General features: G+C 42.5%; 2 protein-coding genes across 2 annotated transcripts in view; both read right to left on the reverse strand.

The window, feature by feature from the left end:
• The window catches only part of MRTFB (myocardin related transcription factor B), a 252,576-nt gene extending 244,538 nt beyond the window's left edge, over positions 1-8,038 (reverse strand). Inside the window, exons 1-3 of the mRNA XM_072942165.1 lie at positions 8,024-8,038; positions 7,772-7,863; positions 6,295-6,478 (exon numbers count right to left, since the gene is read on the reverse strand). The gene's annotated coding sequence lies outside the window, so the exon portion shown is untranslated. The remainder of the gene's footprint in view (positions 1-6,294; positions 6,479-7,771; positions 7,864-8,023) is intronic.
• Positions 8,039-13,752: 5,714 nt separating this feature from the next.
• Positions 13,753-21,981, reverse strand: part of ERCC4 (ERCC excision repair 4, endonuclease catalytic subunit) — a 29,401-nt gene continuing 21,172 nt past the window's right edge. The window contains exons 10-11 of the mRNA XM_072942160.1: positions 19,986-20,098; positions 13,753-17,923 (exon numbers count right to left, since the gene is read on the reverse strand). Of these exons, the coding sequence (XP_072798261.1) occupies positions 17,190-17,923; positions 19,986-20,098 (847 nt within the window). The 3' untranslated portion in view covers positions 13,753-17,189. The remainder of the gene's footprint in view (positions 17,924-19,985; positions 20,099-21,981) is intronic.

Consider the following 21,981-nt stretch of genomic DNA (forward strand, 5'->3'; position numbering starts at 1 on the left):
AATTATTATGATGATACAGTGGATTAGGTTGCACCCTAAATCTAGTGACTACTGTCCCTTTAGAAGAGGGGAGGACACACAGAGAAACGCTCAGAAGGAAGAAGGCTATGTGAAGATGAAGGCAGAGACTGGAGCGATGTAGCTGCATACAAGTCAGGGAATGCAAGGGTGACCAGCAGCCACCAGGAGCTGGAGGAGGCAAGGACGAGTCTCCCCGGGGCCTGTGGAGGGAGCATGGCTCTGCTGACACCGTGATGTCAAGCTTCTGGAACTTCAAAATAATAAAGTTCTGTGGTTTTCAGCGACCCAATCTGTGGTACTTTGTTATGGCAGCTGAAGAAGACTAAGCAGACAGACCTGCAAGTTTTTGTCTATTTCTTTGGTCATTTTTCAGTCATTTTGTAAGAGGAGAGAAGATATGGGCTGAATTCAGCATCTGGGAAAGAAGGAAATACAGAAGTTTCAACCTTGCTTCCTCTTGCGGGTCTACCCAGAGGGTCTCGTGCCCACCTTGAGGGTAGACTCAGCAATACGTCTTCCCCAAGTGATGGTGGGCCCTGGGGCAAGAGTGTAACGGGAGGCCTGTATACCATGGGCTGAAGTGTTTAACAGCTGTAAGTTAAGCTAACTGTGCTTAAAAATCATTATACTCTACCTTGATGGATATACTTTTATAATCACTTGGGAAGCCAGGTTGGAACTGAGAATTCTCCCAGCCCCCTTGGCATCCTAAGAGACTTCTAGGTGGTGTAAGGACGTTGAACACCCTGTCCTCCTGGCCTCCCGCTCTGCCCTGCCTCATAACGGGCCTGTGGGAATAGGGTGGGTGGGCATTTCAGCCCACAGGTCCAAGCTTTGTCAGTTCTCCACAAGGACAGACATCCTTGGTCATTCCTCAGGCCTAGGAGCACAGACACCTGCAGCGTTGTCCTCCCCTGGGAGAATGGACCTAGGAAGGAGGCCCACACCGGCCCTGGGTGCAGGCTAAGGCCATTTAAGAAGGCATGGGGCACAGGGTCTAGGCACCCAGGACCCCAGAATTCTCAACCCAGACAAGCCTGTACCCATGTTCAGGGCCTGTCTCCTTGGCCCTGTGGTCTCCTCACCTGCTGGGGAGAAGTGTGGCCAAAAGAGGAACCAATCAGGGCCCTCCCTGCAAAGCGAAGGCAGGAACGGCCTTTGTCTGGGTCTAAGGGTGGCGTTTCTTACTAGTTTGTCCATTGTAAAAAAAGAAAAAAAAATCTAATTTATATGACTCTGAAGGCAAATGGATACTTATTAATAACTTTATGGGACATCAGAGAAAGGAACCAAATTACAAACCACAGCAGACACTGTTAGACATATTGTTCCCTTCCCTGGAGTTCTTTCCCCCTCCTCCTCAAAGAGCCTATAGAGAAATAAGATTTCTTAACTGAGAAGAGTGTAGCTTGAACCTTTCTTCCCCAGCAAAACAAAAGCCAAATAATTATCCATCAATCCACAAGCCCACCAGGGTGGATATGGTGAAAGTTTACAACCCCGCCCTTCCCTCTAAGCAGTGTCACACTATTTACCCAAACAAACAAGTAGGGAAGAGTGGTGGTAGTGGAATCGAGGCAGTAGGTGAGTTTTGCTGCAAAAACAAAAATAAAACAAAACAAAACTTTTTTCCTTCCTATTTTGTAACCCTTAAATAAAACAAAAAATAGAATACAACAGTATAATAAAAGAATAATTTAATTTAACATGACTAAATATAGCTTAGTTCCACAAGGCACAAATGCAAGGATGGTTTAATATTAGAAGATTTATGGATTCATAGCATTCACTAATAAAAGAAGAAAATATTTACAATACTCCTGTTTAATTAGAGAGAGACAGAGGCTTCCCATGAAAAATAATAAATCAACAGTCCACAAAATAGCTAATCGGTCAAATAATGGAGGCATTTTTAGTAAACCAGGAGGAGGCAAGAATGCCTGGCATTCCATCTCAATACATTCTTAAATTCTGAAAGTTCTAGCCAAAGAAGGGCATGCTGAATCTGGGTTTGAACCTGACCATCAAATACTCTATATTTGACTTGCCTGTCATTTAAAACATTTGACTTCATTTTCAGCATTTAAAAGACGTACAGATTTCACATTTAAAAAAACACTTGATCTTTGATACATCCTTTAAAAGATCTGATCATCTGTTAACAGGGGGCCTATTTCTCAAACGGCAGAAAATGATGGCAGCTCAGTAAGAACTTCTCCCTTTAGACAAAACATGTGCTCACCCACTTGCCAAAGGCCTCACCTGGCCCAATTTACTCATTTATGTTCCTTGCCTGGACTCCATGAACATCTGAATTGCTGAACCCATGCTAAAGACAAGAAAGAGAAAAGGAAACAAAAAGAATCATTTTGGGGGAGTGAAGTGATGAGCTAACTGCAATACCCAGAAGAATCAATGAAAAAGCATTAAAATGAATAGGAGTTCTGTAAGATAGCCAGCTACAAAATCCATAAAGGCTACTCCAGCAGAATGCCTAGGGGCTGGGTGAGGGAAAAGAGTTTAGCCACCATCTGCAATAACAACAAGTTACCTTTGAAATCACTTAACAAGAAATGTGTAGGATTTATACGAATCAAACTACAAGAACTGGAAAAATGACTTCAACACAAGTAAAGTAAACACCTCATTTTCCTAATATTGGAAGGATGTCCATTATTACCAAAGTAACATTATTATAATTACAATAAAAATCTAAACATAACTTTTTTTTGAAACTTGACCAAAAGAACCTTAAATGCTGATCTGGAAGTATAAATGCTTGAGGATAGCCAGCTAGCCAATAAAAATGTCACAGAACATAATATTTGGGAAGCATCTGTCCAACAAATACTTAAAATGTAGTATAAAATGATAATTAAACTTGTAAGATATGATTATGGGAACAATCGACATAACAGGAACAGAAAGCATAGAAACATACCAAATGTACACATACAGTCTAAGTCCTTCATTCAAATCAGCAGGTAAAGAAAATATTTCTCAACAAATCGTGTCAAGCAATGAGCTAGCCATTTTGAAAGAGTTAGCACATACTGCCCATTGCAAACTGACATAAGTTTTTGATGAAACAGAGATTCAAATGTAAAAAGTGAAACACGAATACCAGAAGAAAGTTCAGGTGAATTTTACATAGTCTCAAATGAAAAGGGATTTTTTAAAAATCCCCCTAACATGCAAACATGTTAAAATTTAAAAAATCTGAAAGGCAAAAGCATAGGACAAAGACAAAAGACAAATTTAGAAAAGTGTTTGTAATATTTATGAAACTTGTTTAAAAACCCTCATGTAATTCTTACAAATATATAAGAGAAAGAATATTGGGTCAATAAAAGGGGAAATTAATAGGCAATTCTCACACATAAACAGAGAGAGGGAGGGAGACATAAATGACCAAGAAACATATGAAAAATTTAACCTCAATGGTAATTAAAGAAATACAAATTAAAATAGTGAAATGGTTTTTGAACTTTGTGTACTGTTGATAAAAGTACAATGATGCTATTCTTACTGAGGATATCGGAGAATGAGCTCTCACATCCTGCTGATGTGAATATAAATCAATAAAAGCTTTTTGGAGAGCAAATCAGCTGGATGTATCAAAAAGTGAAAACACGTTCTTATTCTTGGGTTAAGAATTCCCATGTATCAGAATTTATCCTGAGAACACTATCATGGAGGACGTGCAAAGCCTTAATTTAAAAGAGACTCATGTCAGCATTTCTTCCAGTAGGGAACCACTGGGAACGTAAGTTTCAGCAGAACAGAATTGGTTTCATGAAGCCCAGGGCTGATACGAGTGTGTGAGAGCAACTCGGAGTGGTTGGTGGCTGTGATGCACATTTGATGAATATGTTAGATTCCACCCACCCAAGCAAATACTCTATACCGCTCAAACAATGATGCAGAAGGACATCAATCACACTGAAACACTGTACACAATCGCTTATACAGGAAGGTTCCATTTCAAATGAAATCTATATGTAGGTAAAGACAGAAGAATGTCTACAATACACATCAAGATGCTAGAAATGATACGTCTGGCTAGGAAAATCAGATAGTTTTTTGCCTACGCTTATTTTCTAATAGTTGCACAAGATCCGAAGTATAATTTCTTTAGTAGAAGCTTGTTTTTTTTTTTTTTTAAAGTAATGGTCAATGCTGGTAGAGGCTACTCCTGGGTCCAAGGATGGTCACAGCTGGAAGGTGTCCATGGCTAGGGTCAGGGTATTGATTGGCAAGATAAAGGGTTACAGCCTTTCAGGAGAACAAGATATGTGTGTATCAGAAGACGAGCATACGGATATGTACAGAAACCTCCCCCACCCCGAGTGATGGCATTATGGTTTTTATTTTCTTTTCTATAGTCCAGACATGATGAGATTATGTGATGTTTATAATTGGGGGAGGCAGAATGAACACAATGCAATTAGTAAATATTGTAATAGCCCACCAGGGCCTTGCCTTGCCACTCCCCCTAGCCCACTCCCCCATCCCTCCCCAGGTTGCTGTGCACCAGTTCCTGGGCTTCTGTTGAGTCCTCCCTTCCCACCTCTGCTTTCATAGTTTCTTCTGCCAGGAGAGTCTTTTCATTTTTTTGTATAAAATATAAATTTTTTTTATATCTTTTAGACAGTGCTGGAGGAAAAGACTTATTAGATAATATTTAAAAAGATTTCTTTTAATAGACACACATGACTATAAAATAGATAAACAACAAGGACCTACTGGACAGCACAGGGAACTATATTCAATTTCTTGTAATAATATATAATGGAAAAGAATTTGAAAAGAAATACATATATATATATACATGTATAACTGAATCACTTTGCTGTCCACCTGAAACCAACATTGTAAATCAATTACACTCCAGTTAAAAAAAAAGATTTCTTAAATAAAAAGCATTAGTTACAAAAGAAAAGATGGATCCATTTTACCATATTAAGGACTTTTATTCTTCAAGAGATACTTTAAGGAACGTGAAAGGAAGTACAACAAAGGATTAGCGTTGAGAATATATTAAGTACCGCTTTTCTAAGAGGAGCACCAACAGTTGTAGAAAGATGGACAAAAACCACAAACAGATACTTCTCAGAAGAATGCAGACGGATTCGGGCAAACATACTCAACCAGCTGCTCAGCATCAAAGGTAAAAATGCCAGTCAGAACCATCACGAGGGACAATTCCACACATAATCAATCGACAAAAATTTAAAAGCCTGATGATACCAAGAGCCGGAGAGGGAGGGAGTGGCTCCATCAGCTCTCCCACCCTGTGCTGATGGGACTGCAAATTGGTGCCACCACTTCAGGAAACAGTCTGGCTCTGCTCTCTGGGACTGAGCACGGGTACGCTATCCCACCCAACAATCTATTTCACTCCTACCTATGCTCCCAAGAGAAATGCTTGCACATGTATAAAAGCAGGTGGAAGAATGTACATCAATGTCCGGTTTAACAACAGCAAGACTGTGAACAACCCAAATGAGCAGAATTGAAAGGGCGGCTGGATAAACCGTGGAACGTTCACATGATAAAATATTGCAGAAAAAAATGTTAAAAAAAAATATTGCAGAAGAGCCAAAACAAATGGAAGACGGCAACATGCAACACAGATGAATTTTAACAGGTTGAGTCCTAAAAAATTACATACAACACGATGTCTTTTCTGTAATATTAAGAACACTATATATACACACACACCCCTAAACACCTACACTTTTCCGAATACATATTATATATATAAAATCTAGTGAGACTAGTTAAAAAAGAAAGCCAGGGCATATTGAACACATAAATGAAGTTTCACTTTGGCTTGGGAGAGGCAGGGGGGTAGATCTATATGGTCAGACAAAGGTTACAATCTTATTGTCAAGGTTCTAGCTTTTTTGGCAGGTGTGGTGGTGGTTTCATGAGTACTTCCCGCCTTATTTTTTTTTAAAAAAGAAAAAGCTAAATAAAGCAGTTCATGCACGGCTCAATGGTGAATGTGTTTCATGAACCAGGGATTATTAATTAATTATGCCTTTCTGTGCATCAGGGGTCCTATAAGAAAAAAGCCTGTTAAACCAAAGTTAGAAGAGGATAAAGGAAACAAAGTTATTAATTAGAGGAAACATATAAAGCTTAAAGCTTGAATCTTGACGACAGATTGAAGATTCAGCTTGAAGGCAGAGATGGAAGGTCTGGCGCGTCTACCATAAACAAAGGTATCCCCTTAACTGCTCTAAGGAGGAAGTTAAACCAACCTACCTGGAGATTGTCTTTCCTTTTATAAAAATCCTCTTCCATTTCAAAAGCACCCTTCGACACCACTCAGTGAAACCAGGGAATAGCCCGAAGACGTTCAGCCACTGAGGACGTGGTTCCTTAAGGCTTTTCGAGATAACTAAGCTCTCTTGTCCGCTCGAAAGACTGGTCCAATGCTATCTTATTCCTACAAGGCATTAAATGTGAAATAAGGTCTTGCTGGGCAGTTTGCCACGAAGTCTACTTTTACAGCCTCTGTAATCTATGCTCACAGCCCCTCAGAACTCTGTAATGCATATCACAGTGCTTCGAAGGTCTGGCCATTTCCAGGCAATGAGTTGCGTGTGTGTGTGTTTAATACAAGTAATAATTTACAATAATTCCATTATTACAAATACAAAAGCTGGCTCTGCTTTTCAGATTCTTTAAGATCTGGAAAAAGCAGCAACCTGTCACCCCAGCCTCTGGGCGGTGTCTGGCACACAGTAGGTGCTCCATGAATGTTTGCTGAGTTAACTGGCATTGTTTTCCAAATAATAATTTTGGAGACCCTGGGTTTCAAGAGAAACCACTTGTTGAGTGAGAGTTTCTTTTTCCAGATCACGTTTATACAGGCAAACCTCGTTTCATTGCACTTCACAGATACTGCGGGGAGTTTAAAAAAAAAAATTTTTTTTTTTTAAGAAATGGAAGGTTGTGGTAAACCCGTGCCCATCACTTCTATCAGCATTGTTTTTCCAACAGCTTTTGCTCACTTCATGTCTCTGTGTTACATTTTGGTAACTGTAGTATTTCAAGATTTTTCATTATTATTATATTTGTTACAATGATCTGTGATCTGTGGTCTTTGATGTTACTACCATGACTTGCTGAAGGCTCAGATGATGGTTAGCATGTTTTAGCAATAAAGTATTCTTTCACTAAAATATGTAGACATGATGCTATTTCACACGTAATAGATGACAGTACAATGTTAATATAACTTTTAGATGCACTGGGAAACCCCAAAATTCATATGACTTGCTTAATTGTGATATTTGCTTTATTGCAATGGTCTGGAACCAGACCTACAACATCTCCAAGGTATGCCTGTGTAGCAAAAAATGATCTAAAAAGTCTTAATGTATTTATAGGGGTATGTCAGAAGAATAGTTGAAATTTGGGACTGTCTTTGGATATTAAGGACATAGACAGCCTTTATGCTTGAGATTAGCCACTGTGGTAAGGACATACCTTCAAAATACATACAGAGTCCAGGGAGTCAGAAAATAAAACACACACACATACATAAATTTAGCGACACAGATTTAGATTTAGAGAGGTTAAGGGATTAAGACAAAGCCCGCCTATGTTAACGACCCTCTCGTAAAGATGACAGTCAAATTTTCCAAATCACACTTTGTTGTGTCTGTTGGATTCACCAAAAGACCGCAGCAGGAACAGACATATGGAAAAATGAAAGAAATAATTAAAACCTTACCTATAAGGTTATCAGCCAGAAGCAGGTATCAGCAACAGAATATCTATAGCAAGAGAAAAGTCACTTTTTCCTGTCCACCATGGTCATCTCATCTGAAAGGAGAGAAATATCACACACATTTCAGAAGCAGCTCATGTGAGCCAGTCCATGCATTAAATGCAGGCTCAGATTTTCCCAACTGAGGTCGTTTACATCAAAAAAAAATCTGGGCTGCCCCTCCCTTCATTGTTACTCTTTTTTGATCAGCCCCACCTGCCAAACCACTTGGTCTTTTAGTTGCCATCTAAGCACATGTGTGTTCATTTCCCCCTAAATTAACTTGCTGGCGGCTCTGCCAGGTTCCAAGTGTTAAGTCATTTCACGTGTGCGGGATCTGCTGGCACCGCCCATTGGCCAAGCAGATGCGCCTTCGGCTTGACCTGACTTGTATTTTTCTGAAATGTGAAGGCACCCGGGGCGTAAACAGACATCTCCAGTCTGCAGGCTGCTGGGGAGCGGGCGGGGCAGGGCTGAAGTTCCTTCTTTTCTCCTTTGCTACCCAGCACCTGAGACCTCTCCAAATTTGTTGCCAATCTAGGCTTACCTATCCCTGGTGCCTTTGGTCAGGAAGAATAAATAACTCACCTACCAACACACTCTCTGGGCGTGTGGGACCGGCACACCAGCACTGGTGCTGTGACATCATGATCCCTTCAGGCCTGTATCCTTCATCTGTGTTTGTGCCCAAATACAAAGCAACGAATGGGTACAGATGGGGCAGTGAGGGCGTATACAGAGAGCTTCAGGGTAAATCACCATTTAAAAAATGGGTTGGCCAGGGTTTTTCTGTTTTTTTGGTTTTTTCCACCAAGCTGTCAACTGTATTTATTCCTTCTTAGAAAATCTTTGTGGTGTAATTTACATGCAATAAACTGCAGGTACTTAAAGTGTATACTTTGAAGATATGGAGCATATGTATACATTGTGACACCATCATTGCAAGATTTTGAACATTTCCATCAACTCCAGATGAATTTCCTTGTGGGTATGGCTAATTTTTATTTTCCATTGGGAAGCCTTTTTGGTTTTGAGGGAATTTGACCTCACCTAGAAGCCCAGGGTTGACCATGGGGTCCACTGATAGTACTGAAGAAATCAACAGCACTCTTCCCCCCCACCACCTCCGCCCCAAATCCACCACTTCCGCACAGAAAACAATCCCCCTGACCAACAAAAGACTTGGGACTTCCAGTGTGACTCACCCTCAGTCCTGGGGCACATACTCGGGCTCTGATAAGAGGCAGTCAGTCTGTCCTCTGTTTGTTTATAATGAGTCATGCTGGAAACCAGGCAGCTCCTTTTTTTTTTTTTTCCTCTTCCATGTCATGGTTGGGCAAGAATCAGAGGCAGATATACCCCCATTCAAAGTGCAGTCATCCTTAAAGTGGCCGGTGACTCAATGGGGACCCCTACCGATGGAGACAAGGAGGGCCACGTTGTGGAGTTGAGGTCTGCCTTTCTCGCCACACTTCAAGGACGCATTTTAGCGACTCACAGATTTGCAAGAGGATTGGGAAAAAGCAGCTGAGTTTTCTGTGCACCCTGTCCGCCACCCCCCAATTATTATTGACAGAGTGTGGTGTGAGTCACAACTTGCAGCTGGTGCCCACACTGGAGCGATTAACCACATAATTGCTTCAGTGATGAACCTTCCCCAGTGGCAACCTGCCCCTCTGGTAGAGATCTAGGCTGTGAGCCAACAGTCTCAGTGGCAGGAATCGTGAAGGCCGGGGTTTAAAAGGCTGAAGTTGTGATTCTTTTAGCCAATGCCTTCTTGGCCCCGATTTAAAATTCCTGCACACTGATGGGAGCGTGGGGGACGTTTCAACTAGAATTAATGTCATGATCAAATCAACATAAAGGAGATGGATCTGCTGTTTCAAGGTATTGCAGCAAAGTGCTCTGTTTGGAGAACAGATCACCATAGCAACGCAGCCGCCCCAGTTACAGTAGGATCAGGACGACCAAAATAAAAATCCTTCCCAAGTCTCAGGATTGGCGAGTGAAAGCCGCTGAGCAGACTTTCAGTTTCCAGACTCATTAGCCAGCATGTATTTTGATTTCTTACATCGCTGAAAGGGACACTTTAAATAACAATAAAACTATCTAGGCAGCCTACAAACAGAGGGGTTCTGGGCCATTCCTCCCTTCAGCTTAAACACAAGCAGACCTCACCGCCAAACAGCAGCATTTGTCATTAAAATAGACCTTAGGAGAGGGCTCACTGTTATCTACTGTGAGGTGCCAGTTCCGTGCCAAGTTGGGGGTACATGGTACTATAAATGCTGGTTTTTAAGAAGAGCCAAATCAGTATGAAAACAGGTTTTCTGTAGGTGTAAAAGGAAAAAAAGCAAAGCTACTCTTTCTTCCCTCCACCCCCAGGCCCCCCAGCAGTGGGTTTTGGCTCCATGAATTATCTGCTCTCTCCAGCATCTTCCTTCTCTCCCTCTGCTCTGCTCCTTCCTCCTGATCACGCACAAACAGAATCACCTTGGCTGTGTGGTTTGCCTGTCCATCATTCGTCCACACTGTCCCAGGGCTTCCTTGGCCCCTCGGGCAGGTGTGGGTTCCCAGGCTCCCTGAACCACCATCCAGGATGCCCTGTGTTCTCTGCATGGCTGCAAACTGAGGCCACCAGCATTTCTGCCGCTTGACTCCTTACCCTGTGGGTTACTCCCTTGAAATTCTCTCCTGCTTTTGATTCTGGTGACTGTGTGGCTCAGAATCTTCTTTTAATAAATAGTCTGTCTCCTCTATCATCTCAGCTCCTAAATTTAGGCATTTTCTAAAGTCCTGTCTGTTTCATATTTGCTTTAACCATTTATCTGATGTCTTCAATTCTCTCTTCTAAGCAGTTGTCTACCCTGTTTTCAGTTGGGCCTGTCCTCCTGACTATAGGCTATTTCAGAATCCACTTGATCAAAACTGAATTTGATCTTCCCAACACAATCAGGTCCTTCTCGAGATTCCTTTCTGTTAATGGCTTCATCGTTTCCTGAGGCTGAAAGTCTATGTGTCATTTAGACCCTTCCTAAAGCATATGTTTTCTTTGCCACATCCTGTAGACTGTCCTTCTTTGATGCTTCTTCAATTCATGTCCTTCTTTCCATTTCCAAAGCTGTCATCTGCGTTCTGGCTGCTGTCACCTCTTGCTGGGGTTGTTACAGCAGCTTCTGAAACGGCCTTTTCGCCTCCAGCCCTTCCTTCGAGGTGGCAAGGTACGGTAGAAACAAAGTAGGCCTGGGCGTTGGAGTCCCATCTCTGCCACTTCCTTCCACTGTGACTTGAACTTCTTAATTCCTCAGAGTCCTAGCCCCCCTCCTTTGTAAAACAGGTATAATCGCCATTTCAGGGTGTATAGATTTAATGGGGGTAACATGCGTAAAATTTCTGGCCCACTCTAAGTGCTCAACTGATAATTAGTTCCTTTCTGTTTTAAACTCTCTGCTGCCAGACCAAAGTTTTAGAACAGACTTCTTGGTCACGCCTTTCCCTTACTTAAACATCCGTTTTTCTACTGAAATAAGAACAAATTCCTCAGGCCTAGCACTTGAGAGACTCCTACAGTATGGCCCCCGTGTCTTGCTGCAACTCTCCTGTTCACGACTCTTCCTTTAAACACCGTCATTCTATTTCCCATCTGTTTCTTTGCTAGTGCTCTGGACTTGGACTTAAGTGCAGCCTGCATGTCTGTCTGATGAAATCTCAGCTGTTCTTGAAGACTCATCTTGAATTCTGCCTTCCCTCTGAGGCCACTCCTGTCCCCTACCATTGGATATGACATCTTCCTCTGACCTCGGGAGCACTTATCCCTCTCTGTGGCATTTTTATTATTCTACTTGCTTGCTTTCTTTGTTTGATTTCTTTTCACTGCAAGACTGAATGTCTTCGATGGCCTGGACTGTTACAGCATCGAACCCACAGAGAGCCCTCTGCCTTATGCAATAAATGCCTTGTGCCAAAAACAAACCTGCCCAGTCACGCTTACCTTGGTTTACGGAGCTTTCTTCTTCCCTAAGCTCTGTGTCACCCTTCCCAGAAACAAAGTTGCACAGGGAAGCAAATCTCTTCCTCAGCGAAGGGCATTCTCTGATCGGCACCAAATTCTGGAGCCCATAATTACAGGAAAAGTGTCCCCACATATCACCATCTCAAAAACACTGTGTCACCATTTCATCAGACCCTGTTCATTTACCATTTTCATGAATCTCAGGAAGTGCCCTTGTTTGAAATCACAAGTTGATTTTGTTTACCTGCCTCCCAGGCCCTCAAGGAACAGTGTTCTTTCCACACAGACTTACCCTCTTCATGCAAATCGGTCCTTGGGAATATCTGAAATTCCTCTTCTTTCTCATTCAGGAATCAGTCTCTTTACCAGTGACAGAAAAGGAACTCTGTTGAGCTTTTGTAAACAAATGAGAAACGGGGGTCCATTGAGCAGGCATCTTTAAATGTCTACAGTTCTGAAATATTTGATCAATTTATAGTTTTTAATATTAGGGTCTTAGTACCAAAGTATAGTTCTCAAATATATATGTATATATACATATGAATATTATTCACCTTCTAGATTACAAGATTTAACTTTAGGATGAATGAGGCTGGAAACACGGTTTCATCATTATATGGGAGCTCATGTTGGCAATACCACTTACAAAGTAGAATGTTCCAAAGGTTAAAAACATGACTCTCAGACAAATAGAAAAATAACAGAAGTCAAAGATTTTACTGAATGCAGTTTATGAGGAAACCAGTAAGATAAGACTAGTTCAAGAGAAAATTCAAGAACCTGGAGATTTGTAGTTGGTCAAAGGAATGCTGGAATTAATTTGCTAATAAATGTCAAACCAGTTCATGTCCTGCTAGGCAGTAATCTTTGTGATGTTACCCGACAAGAATCATTTGCATTGCTATCAGTTTTCTGCAAGTTAACCTCTGTTCTTAGAAACTTGCAAAATCACCTTCCTAATTGTCAGCAAAAGGTTCACAACCCTAGAAAATTAGATAATCCCTGGGCACAAGAGGTCACAAGACAACGTCCGGGTCTCCTGAGAAAGGGTACTCAGTATTCTCTTCGACCTATTTCCAAGTTTTGCATGCTTGCTCTTACCACTTTTCTCTGAGGGGCATGGAAACAAACCAATTTGCTTTTTCTATGATATATTTGTAATTAGACCTATGAAAGTGGACACAAAGCAGTCTCCCACTCCCCAACTGCCCTCTCCACTCCCTGCTCTTGCCTCCAGTGTTTCATCATGGGCTCTGAAGTCAGTCTGCTTGATTTCAAATCATGGGTCAAGCCATTTACTACTGGGTGACCTTGGGAAAATTACTTAACCTCTCTGTGCTTCTCCATCGCTGTAGAAGAGGATCTTAAGGAATAGTACCTTTATGGTTTTGCCCTGAGGATTACATGAGATTAACGCACAAGTCCTAATAAATGTTGAGTTGTATTACTACTACATAAGGGTTCATTATGCTACTGAAGTCTTTATTCGGACATTAAAACATTTTAAGAAATAGTGTCTGACACCTTGCTAAAGAGGGCTTCAGGTCTACATTTTAAAGAAGTAAAAATAATTAAATCATCGAGACGAGCCAATTAGTAAACTAATAGTTAACTTAATAAGAGGTTGCAATAAACTCTCCATGTGACAAAAGGATAATTCATTTCTTTCAACTTTGACGTTAAAGGAACAAAAACGTCTGAGTCAGGGGTGGCAGGAAATTAATCTTTGCGGAGTTAAAGTGTCCCAGGCACCGGACTTACCACGTATTTATTACATGTCAACAAATGAGTCTTTTCAGGAGGGTAGTTTTTCCCTCCTCCTTAAGGACACATGCTACAAAATGAAAAGCAGTAAAGGAAAATAACCAAGAGAAAAATATGCCAAAGCCTCAGAAAGTGGGTTTACCAAGCAAGTCAAACACAAAAGCAGTGGTTCAAAGCACATTTCAGCTTTAATCTTTTATCCTGCATAAAAAAAAACAATTACATATTCTCTGAAATTTAAATTATACATTATATTTATCAATGTGTTAGTAAATATAATGTACTGGGAATATATTCTGTTTCCCTATACATTGTTATTTTTACTTTGCCCATAGAATGCTGAGGAAAATACTGAATAAATACACATTTTGTTACAACACACACAAACAGCTCTGCTACCAATTGATATAAATGGTTAGATCTCCCTCCCATCCAAATTTTGGCTTATATACTCTTAAATTAAAAAACAACAGTGGTGTAGGCCACCAAAAGCCCGTGGATGAAGATGGTAAGTTAAGCACTGAAGTTCAGAATCAGACAGGAAATAGCTGTAAACCAAAATAGAAAGCAAAATAATGAAGAAAAATGACAACGCATGTCGAACCCAGGGTAAATTTTAATGTGCTCAAGCCTGAGAAGAGAATTTTCCTAAAATGTTGGTTTTCAGGGGGGCATTCCTAGGTTAAACTGAACACAAAAGAAAAGGGAATTTCCCTCACGTTTTCTGAGCCAAAAGAAAATCGAATTATACTTGAAAAACAAAAGCAACGCCTAATAATGCCTCTTTCTGCCCCCACCCACTCCTCCAGACTCGCTTCAGTTAGGTTTTCCCGCTGGAGGCCATTCAGTAACGCTCTCCTCTGCTATCTCAACACGACCAAATCGAGCCTTAACCCTCTGTGTCTCAGCGGGCTGATGCAACAATTATTTCCAGTCCCTCATGAGCTGGGAAACTGCATTCTGGATGTGCTCAAGCACATGGAGACATATAGTCTACTAAGCCTCAGATTACAGAAATAGTGATTTATTGCCAAAAGGATATTATTTATGGCCACTCTTAAAAATGATTTCTTCTTGTATAATTTTAAGAAAATATCAAGAGAGGCACTGTGATTTAAACAAACAAAACTGAAAATGATTTCTCACAATATTTCAGAGGCTCAAATTTTTATGCCAAAAACTTGTAAAATAGAATAATGCTGGTCTCAAGTTTCTAAGAAGGGTTTAAAAAAAGCTAAGCATGAGTTCATAAGTAAACTGGATATTCACGATTTTCAGAGAAAAAGGCAGAGTTAGTAAACTGACGCCAGAAAATAAAGTGACGCAGGGATTTTGTTACTGCGTGCATTTCTAGTTCTTTACCAAAGCTTCTGAGATTGTAAAAATTTGTAAAAGAATTTGGCAAAAGTTAATACATGATGGTTGCAGTCAAGGCTTTACACAATTGGAGACACTAAAATATATTTATTCAGTTGGAAGAGGATGTGGCAGTGAAAGCCTTCCAACCACAATGACCACTTCAGAGCGCCTTAGAAATGAGCGTTCATAATCCACACACACACACGACGGCGCACTGTCTTTAAATGTCCAGTAGGTACAACAGCAAATAACAGCATTTGACAGCCAGAGAACATAGGATCTCTAAATACAATTAAGACGATTTACTATGTTGTAGTAGATGACAAGGACTTTTTAAAATGGTAGCTTTAAGAGAGCTTATTTTTGAAAACTTAACTTGGAGTGAAACCCTTACCAAAGAATGAGCAATGCTAGGATTTGCCTTTTACGTAACGAAAGAACAATAAAAGGCAGGTGAAATTATACCAGAAGGGAAAGACAGACATTACATCCCTCAAGTAAAGTGCTCGAACAGAGTAAAGAAAAATGGTCATAACCATCTCTATTTGAGGTGGTATGTCTATTTTAATGTACTTTTAACAATGACTGAACTTTTAAATAAAGAAATGCATAATAAAGGTTAACATATGTATCCGACAATTTTGTCTTCTATTCTCAACAGTATATTTTAAACCCTGGACAAAATTAGTAGCCCAAATCTTTATTCTACCTTAAATTAATTTGTTTGTCCTTTTCTCTCCTCTCCAAATCACTGTACAGAGTTTGACAATAAGAAATATGATTCTTTGATAGCCCTTAATTCATTCTTGCAGCACCCCTGTATGGAGTTCAAGACCGACACACTTGAACAGCATTAACGTATGTCAACATACCAAGACATCTAGATGTCAAGACGAGAGGAGAGGTTCAGTCTGGAGATGACGGCTCAAAGACTTCTGCTGAAGTTGAAGACCACTTTGTGGTATACAGTCCACTATCTGCTGACTTCAAGCAGTGTGACAAAGAACAACATGACCAACACCAATGAATGTGACCCTACGTGACGCGGCGAGAGGGACTGATGTCCACAGCAGCTCCCGAGGTAGAAAACTGACTACTTAATATCAAAGATGTGCATGATACCGAAGTTAATAACGTTTAAGTATAAAAGTTAAAAAACTGCGCAAAGGTGCTGTAAGCACCCTGCACACACACGCTGGCAAGAGGCTAAACTACATCAACCAGGAGGTCTGCAGTGAGACTGTTTTCTTTATGAGTTTTAAACTCTGTATTTCTTTAGAATTTTTATGTATTCTATGCGTTCATTTTCTATTTCCTTATGCCCCCTCTAGCTCAAATCAAGGAAGAAAAATCAATCCTAAAAACTTGTGGGTCACTCAGCGGCTTGTACGTCAGTCCTCACAGATGCGGGAGGCCGCTCGGGCGCAGGGCCGTGAGAGGCGAGACGCGGGGAGAGGACTCGAGCTGGTGGTCCCAGGACGCGTGCGGAGGGGCTGGGGAGGAGGACGTCTGAGAGACTCTGGGGCTTCCCACTTGGACTTGAGATCGCTGGGATTGAGGAGGTTAAATATCTATAAAAACTTGAGAGTTTTCAGGTGTCCTACACCTACACCATCCAATTCTGTAAATAGGTAACTCACTTTGTTTTAAAAATACAGGTTTTGAACAATCGAGTTACAGTTATAGTGCATGCTACATGTATTTAGGTGATTAGAAAACCAATCAGCCAGTTTCAGAGATGCCTCTTTCTTAAATTAGCAGTAGGAAATCCCCATGAATTTATCTCAGGGGCAGACGGGTGATGGGAAAAGCACGGAGTTGAGGAAAACGTGCAGAGAACTGGTCAGGAGTGGCAGAGACGCTCCCTTCTCAGTGTCCTGGCGGCCCCTCTGTAGACAGAGGGTGAGAACACAATTGTGTGTTTATCAGTTTATGGAGGAAACATAAATTTCTGCTTGTTTCAGAAAGGGCCCTCTATAAACACTACCTGACCCTGACAACACCTCATTTAAAAACTGAAGGAACTAGACCCGGCGTGGGTGTGCTGGGAGGGAGGAGAGAAGGCAGGGGAAGTAAAAATGATTCCTAAATGCGAAGTTCAGAGCGGAGCCTGGGCCTCGGGGCCACTGGCCCAGCAAACAGCACAATCCTTAGAAGGTCGAGAGTGAGACTCTGGGCTGACAATTAAGAGTGAGCAGACGGCAGCTGAGCAGCACAGTCACAGGAGAAGAAAACAGTCACCACTGTTCATTTTTTCACTCTCCCTTTAGCTACAACCTCGGCATAGGAGGTGTGAATGAAGTCATAGAGCTGCTTCGCGTTTGCCGCGTTCCCCAGGACACTCGCCAGCTTGTCTTGGGACAGGCTGGCTAACTCTGCGATGTTCTTAACGTGGTTCATCAAGGAGCGACAGTTTTTGGCATTGACCCCCGGCATTTTCAACAGGAAGTCTTGAGGCCCGGGGCTATACTTCTCTGCCTCGGGGAGGGTCTCGGAGTCCGCGGTCACCGCCATAGCGGCCACCGAGTCAGGCTGTGGCTTGTTTTGCTTCAGCTCCTCAAACAGCTCCGCGGTTGCGTGTGGGGAGGGGCACCAGAGAAGCCGGAGCCTGGGGAAGTGAAGTGTGAGGAGGGTGAGCTTGGAGCTGACGTCGCTGCTGGAGATCTCCTGGTGTAAGGCGCCGCGGGACACGAGGGAGAAGGGCTTGCTAGCATCGAACTCGATGAGGAGCACCGGCCGCTTGTAGCGGCGGGACATGGAGGTGCACTGGCTGTACAGGCGGCCGTTGTTCAAGGAGCCGATCAGGTCGCTGATGCTCTTGCGCTCCACGCACATTTCCGGAGTCAGGATGTAGTCGCCGACCTCCAGCGTCACTGGCTCAATGTCGATGCCCCGACGATGGATCAGAGACGGGAGTTCACTTCGAAACTCGCGCATATCCACGACTATACTTTGCTGGGTACCATTCTGCTCCTGGCCGCCTAGTAAGGAAAAGATGCATTTTAAGTAAGGTCACTGAGGACCGTCTACTCTCATAGGTGGAAGATCACAAGTAAAGTTTAAACGCTAGTTGTTAATCTCTGATGCCTGGCTATGTAATACTATATGTTACTTCACATTTTCCCATATTTTCAAGAAAGTTAATTTACAGAGTAAATAAAAGCAAATTCCCTTAGACTAAATACAGCTAATAGGAAATCAGGATCCCTTGGTACTTCCTTTCTTATAATTCATGAATACCAGCATTTACTATCGCCTGCTCTGTGGTCCCTGCGATGGTCCCTTTCTGTTGCACTGACCACATGTTACTGATCATCATGGTCCCAGTTCCTAGGACAGAGCCTGGCACGTAGCAGATGCTTAGAAATGTTCTCTGAGTAAACTGCCTTATGAGCCATTGTGAAAAATGGAGCTTTTAGGGCTTGTATCAGTGAGTCCAGAGATGGGAGAATGGAAGCAGCTGGGAAAAATAAGAGCACCGGAGCACAGAGCTTCCCCCACCAACGGGTACACGCACCGCCTGGGATGCAGTTAAACTACCCCTGTACGCGGTAGGGCTGGGTCTGGGTCTGAGACTCTGCATTTCTAACAGGCTCCCACGTGATGCTAACACCGCCGGCTGAAGGACGACGTAAGCGTCGTTATGGGTAGAACAGCAGCCCCCTAGTGACGGCCATGTCCTAACCCCTGGAACCTGTGAATACGTTATGTTACATCCAAAGGGAACTTTGGAAATGTGATTAAGTGAAGAATCACAAGATTGGGAGATTATTCTGGATCATCCAGGTGGACCCAAGGGTCCTTAAAAGTAAAAGAGGGAAGCAGGAAGATCAGAGTCGGAGCTGCTGGCTTTGAAGGCAGAGGAAGGAGCCACGAGCCAGGGAGTGCAGGCAGCCTCTGGAACCCGGAAGAGGAGAGGGGTTCTCTCCAAGAGCCTCCAGGGGAAACACAGCCCTGCCCACACCTTCATTTTAGCCCAATGGAGCCCACTGGACTTGGGAATTGGAAGATAGCAATTGGAAGATAATAAATGTGTATGTTTCAAGCCACTAAGTTTGAGGCAATTTGTTACAGCAGCAAAAGTAAGCTAACACAGGTGCTCAGAGGCCTGAACTCAGATGGGCAGATTTCTGTGAAAAGCATTCTTTGTGGTACCTACATGCTCCAATCTAGCTTCCTTCATATCGCCCAACATTCTGTTGTTCAGTGTGAAATGTCCCCGACCTATTTGAGTTAATGAGTCTTCTTCAAATGAGACACAGACGCTCTGAGGCAGTGTTTCCTAAAGTATGGTCCAAGGACCACTTCCATCAGAAGCCCTGAGATGCTGACCCCATTACAGATCCACTGAACTGGAATTTCTATAGACTGGGATCCGTGAAGGTACAGTATTAGCAAGCATCAGAGGTCATTCTTAAGTACACTAAATTCTGAGACCCACGGCTTTAACTGCACTGGACCCCAGCAAAGAAGAAATCGACTCAGCCATATTGCTTCTCCCATGCCACGTGGCTGCCGTCAGCTGCTGCCATGGGGAAATGGGGGTCATGGGGAGTGGGACGTGGTTATTCCTGGACCACGGTGCATGTGGCATTCAGTAGGTCTCGGCTTGGAAGCTGTGCCACAGTGAGAGTACCATACAGCCAGGATCTGGAAAGCGCCAAGAAGCAACTGGCAAACAGAGAGAGAGAACTGGGCATGCACCCCAAACAACCTTGTCTCCTCATCCATGAGTAAACTGGCTTCTTCAGGTTAAGATAAGAACCTGATCACCATCTAAAATTTTGTTGGCAAAAGTACATTCTGAATCCGAACCAGTGCTGGAATGTACCTGAGTTCCAAGTGTCGTGCCTGGAACACAACCCCACCTATTTTCCAGGAAGAGCACGTAGCTAGTAAGTGGCAGAGCTGGGACCAGGGTATGGCAGCAGACATCTACGTTTAAGAGCTTACTGAGAAAAACCAAGCTTCTGCAGAGAAACCCTGAAACTTCCCAGACTCCTGCACAGGCAAGGGGAGTGCTGAGCAAAGGGCAGGACTCACCCGCTTTCCGAGTGTCAGTGGGAGCGCCCGCAGACATGCAGCCTCTTACGAGGTCCAGGTTCGTTTCATCCCTGCCTTCTCTTTCTTCAGGGACAACCATGCTAGCCTTTTCCCTGGGGAGAGGAAAACATCTTAAATATTTTGGAGCTAATTTCCATATTCCAGATTTTAATCTTCTGTAAATTATAAAATAGGAAGCGATCTATGTAAGTGCCGTGGCAAAAGAGGAGACAGGAGATGCACTGGAAGTAAGTATGTCCAGACAAGTGAGGGGTGAAGGGAGCAGAAAGAATTTCCTGGCTGGGTACTGCTCCTCATCTTCCAGAGCTAAAAAGACTTATTTAGTTTCTATTCTGTATGTAACTTCACCCACTTTGAGACAGGAAATAAGCCTGTGAAAAATGCCAGAAAGATTAAGAATTTCTATAAAAGCATGCTAAATGTGTTACTGAGCATTGAAAATAATTCAAATCATTTGTATTCCAATATTTTCAGAGTAACCATAAAGAGGGAGAGTTGAAAATCAATGACTGAGAAAATGAAAACATACATGGTAGAACTTTGACTAAAAAAACCCCAGGTGGGAGGCCCCATTAAACACTCTCAACTTTAAAGGAAAATCAAGATTAATACAAGAGAGCAAATTTCCAACAGAGGTTCAGACAGAAAAATCAACATCTCAGTAGAGCAGCATCAATTCACTCACTTGTGCGTTTATTTAAAGCACTGACGGAGGCTACCACGTGCTGTGTGGGGTACTCTGGATGTAAGTATGGTTACCCAGTGAGTCCTGTCTTCAAGGGAGCTGTGTACCGCGAACCTGGTAGACTGACACGCCTGTACTAAGACTAAGATCTGTAATCAGGAACTGCAATCCCGACAAGACCCTCAACGACCACAGGAAGGAAGAGTGAGCCGGGTTTGCTGTAGTCTTATTTTTCAAAACCAGAGAAGTATGTTCTAATCAGTTCAGGAGACAGCAAGTACTTTGTGTCCCATTTGTGCCAGGGATGACAGAAGAGATGCATAAGGCTAGGCCTCTTCCCTCGCAGGGCCTGCCACTGAGTTGAGGACACACAGCAGCTCGGTGAGAAGCAGCTGTGGCACTGAGCGCAGTAAGAGAGACGTGGGGAGATGGGACAAGAGGAGTCTTCAACAGCAACTAACGATTTCAACAGCAGCCAAAACAACAGAGCTTTCCAACGAAAGGGAAAAAAGCCAGATGGAGCAGCTCCCCTAGCACCCTGGGTACATGATGCTTTAGGACAGGGTTCCACCAAGAGACGCTACTGGAGAAGAGAAACCACACGGTGAAATTCTATACTACCTGACACAACAGACAAACACAGTTATTTTTAGTATAACGTTGGATAAGTAGATCACAAGGGGCAGACATTAGCTCCAGCTCATTTCCTCCTTGTCATTCTCAATACCAGTGTCCAGCATCGCCTGAAGGATTCTCTGCAATGACAAGGGCCCTAGCAGCCACGTGCTACTGCTCCGTTACATCTACTAGTCTCCAGTTGAGAACAAGCCATTCAGAAGAAGTACTGCTCTTAAATTCCTTTTTCTTTTACATTTGAGATCAACGTGGGGGATTTTTTTCCCCTCTTTATCTCCACGTACCTTTCTGGCCAAGCTGTCACACATGGGGGTACCCTAACTTCCTGGTTAATTTGTAATCTGTGAGTGGCTGTGCAGCACAGTGGGTTAGAACACAGACTCTGCATCCATGTTTTGTGGATTTGAAACCACTTACTATGTGTCTAACCTTAGGCAAGTTGTTTAATGGCTCTGTCTCTCAATTTCATTTCTAAAATGAGGATAATACTAAAACCTAACCTCAAAAGACTGTTAAAAGGATTATATAATATATGTAAGGCATTCAGAATAGCTCCTGGCATGTAACAAGCACTACATAAATGTTAGCTGTTATTATGACCATACTTTTCTTGCAACACTGTAACCTCGTCCCCTAATTATCCGTGATTATGCT

This window comes from Vicugna pacos, chromosome 18 (assembly GCF_048564905.1).
Source record: "Vicugna pacos chromosome 18, VicPac4, whole genome shotgun sequence".
NCBI classification, from domain to species: domain Eukaryota; kingdom Metazoa; phylum Chordata; class Mammalia; order Artiodactyla; family Camelidae; genus Vicugna; species Vicugna pacos.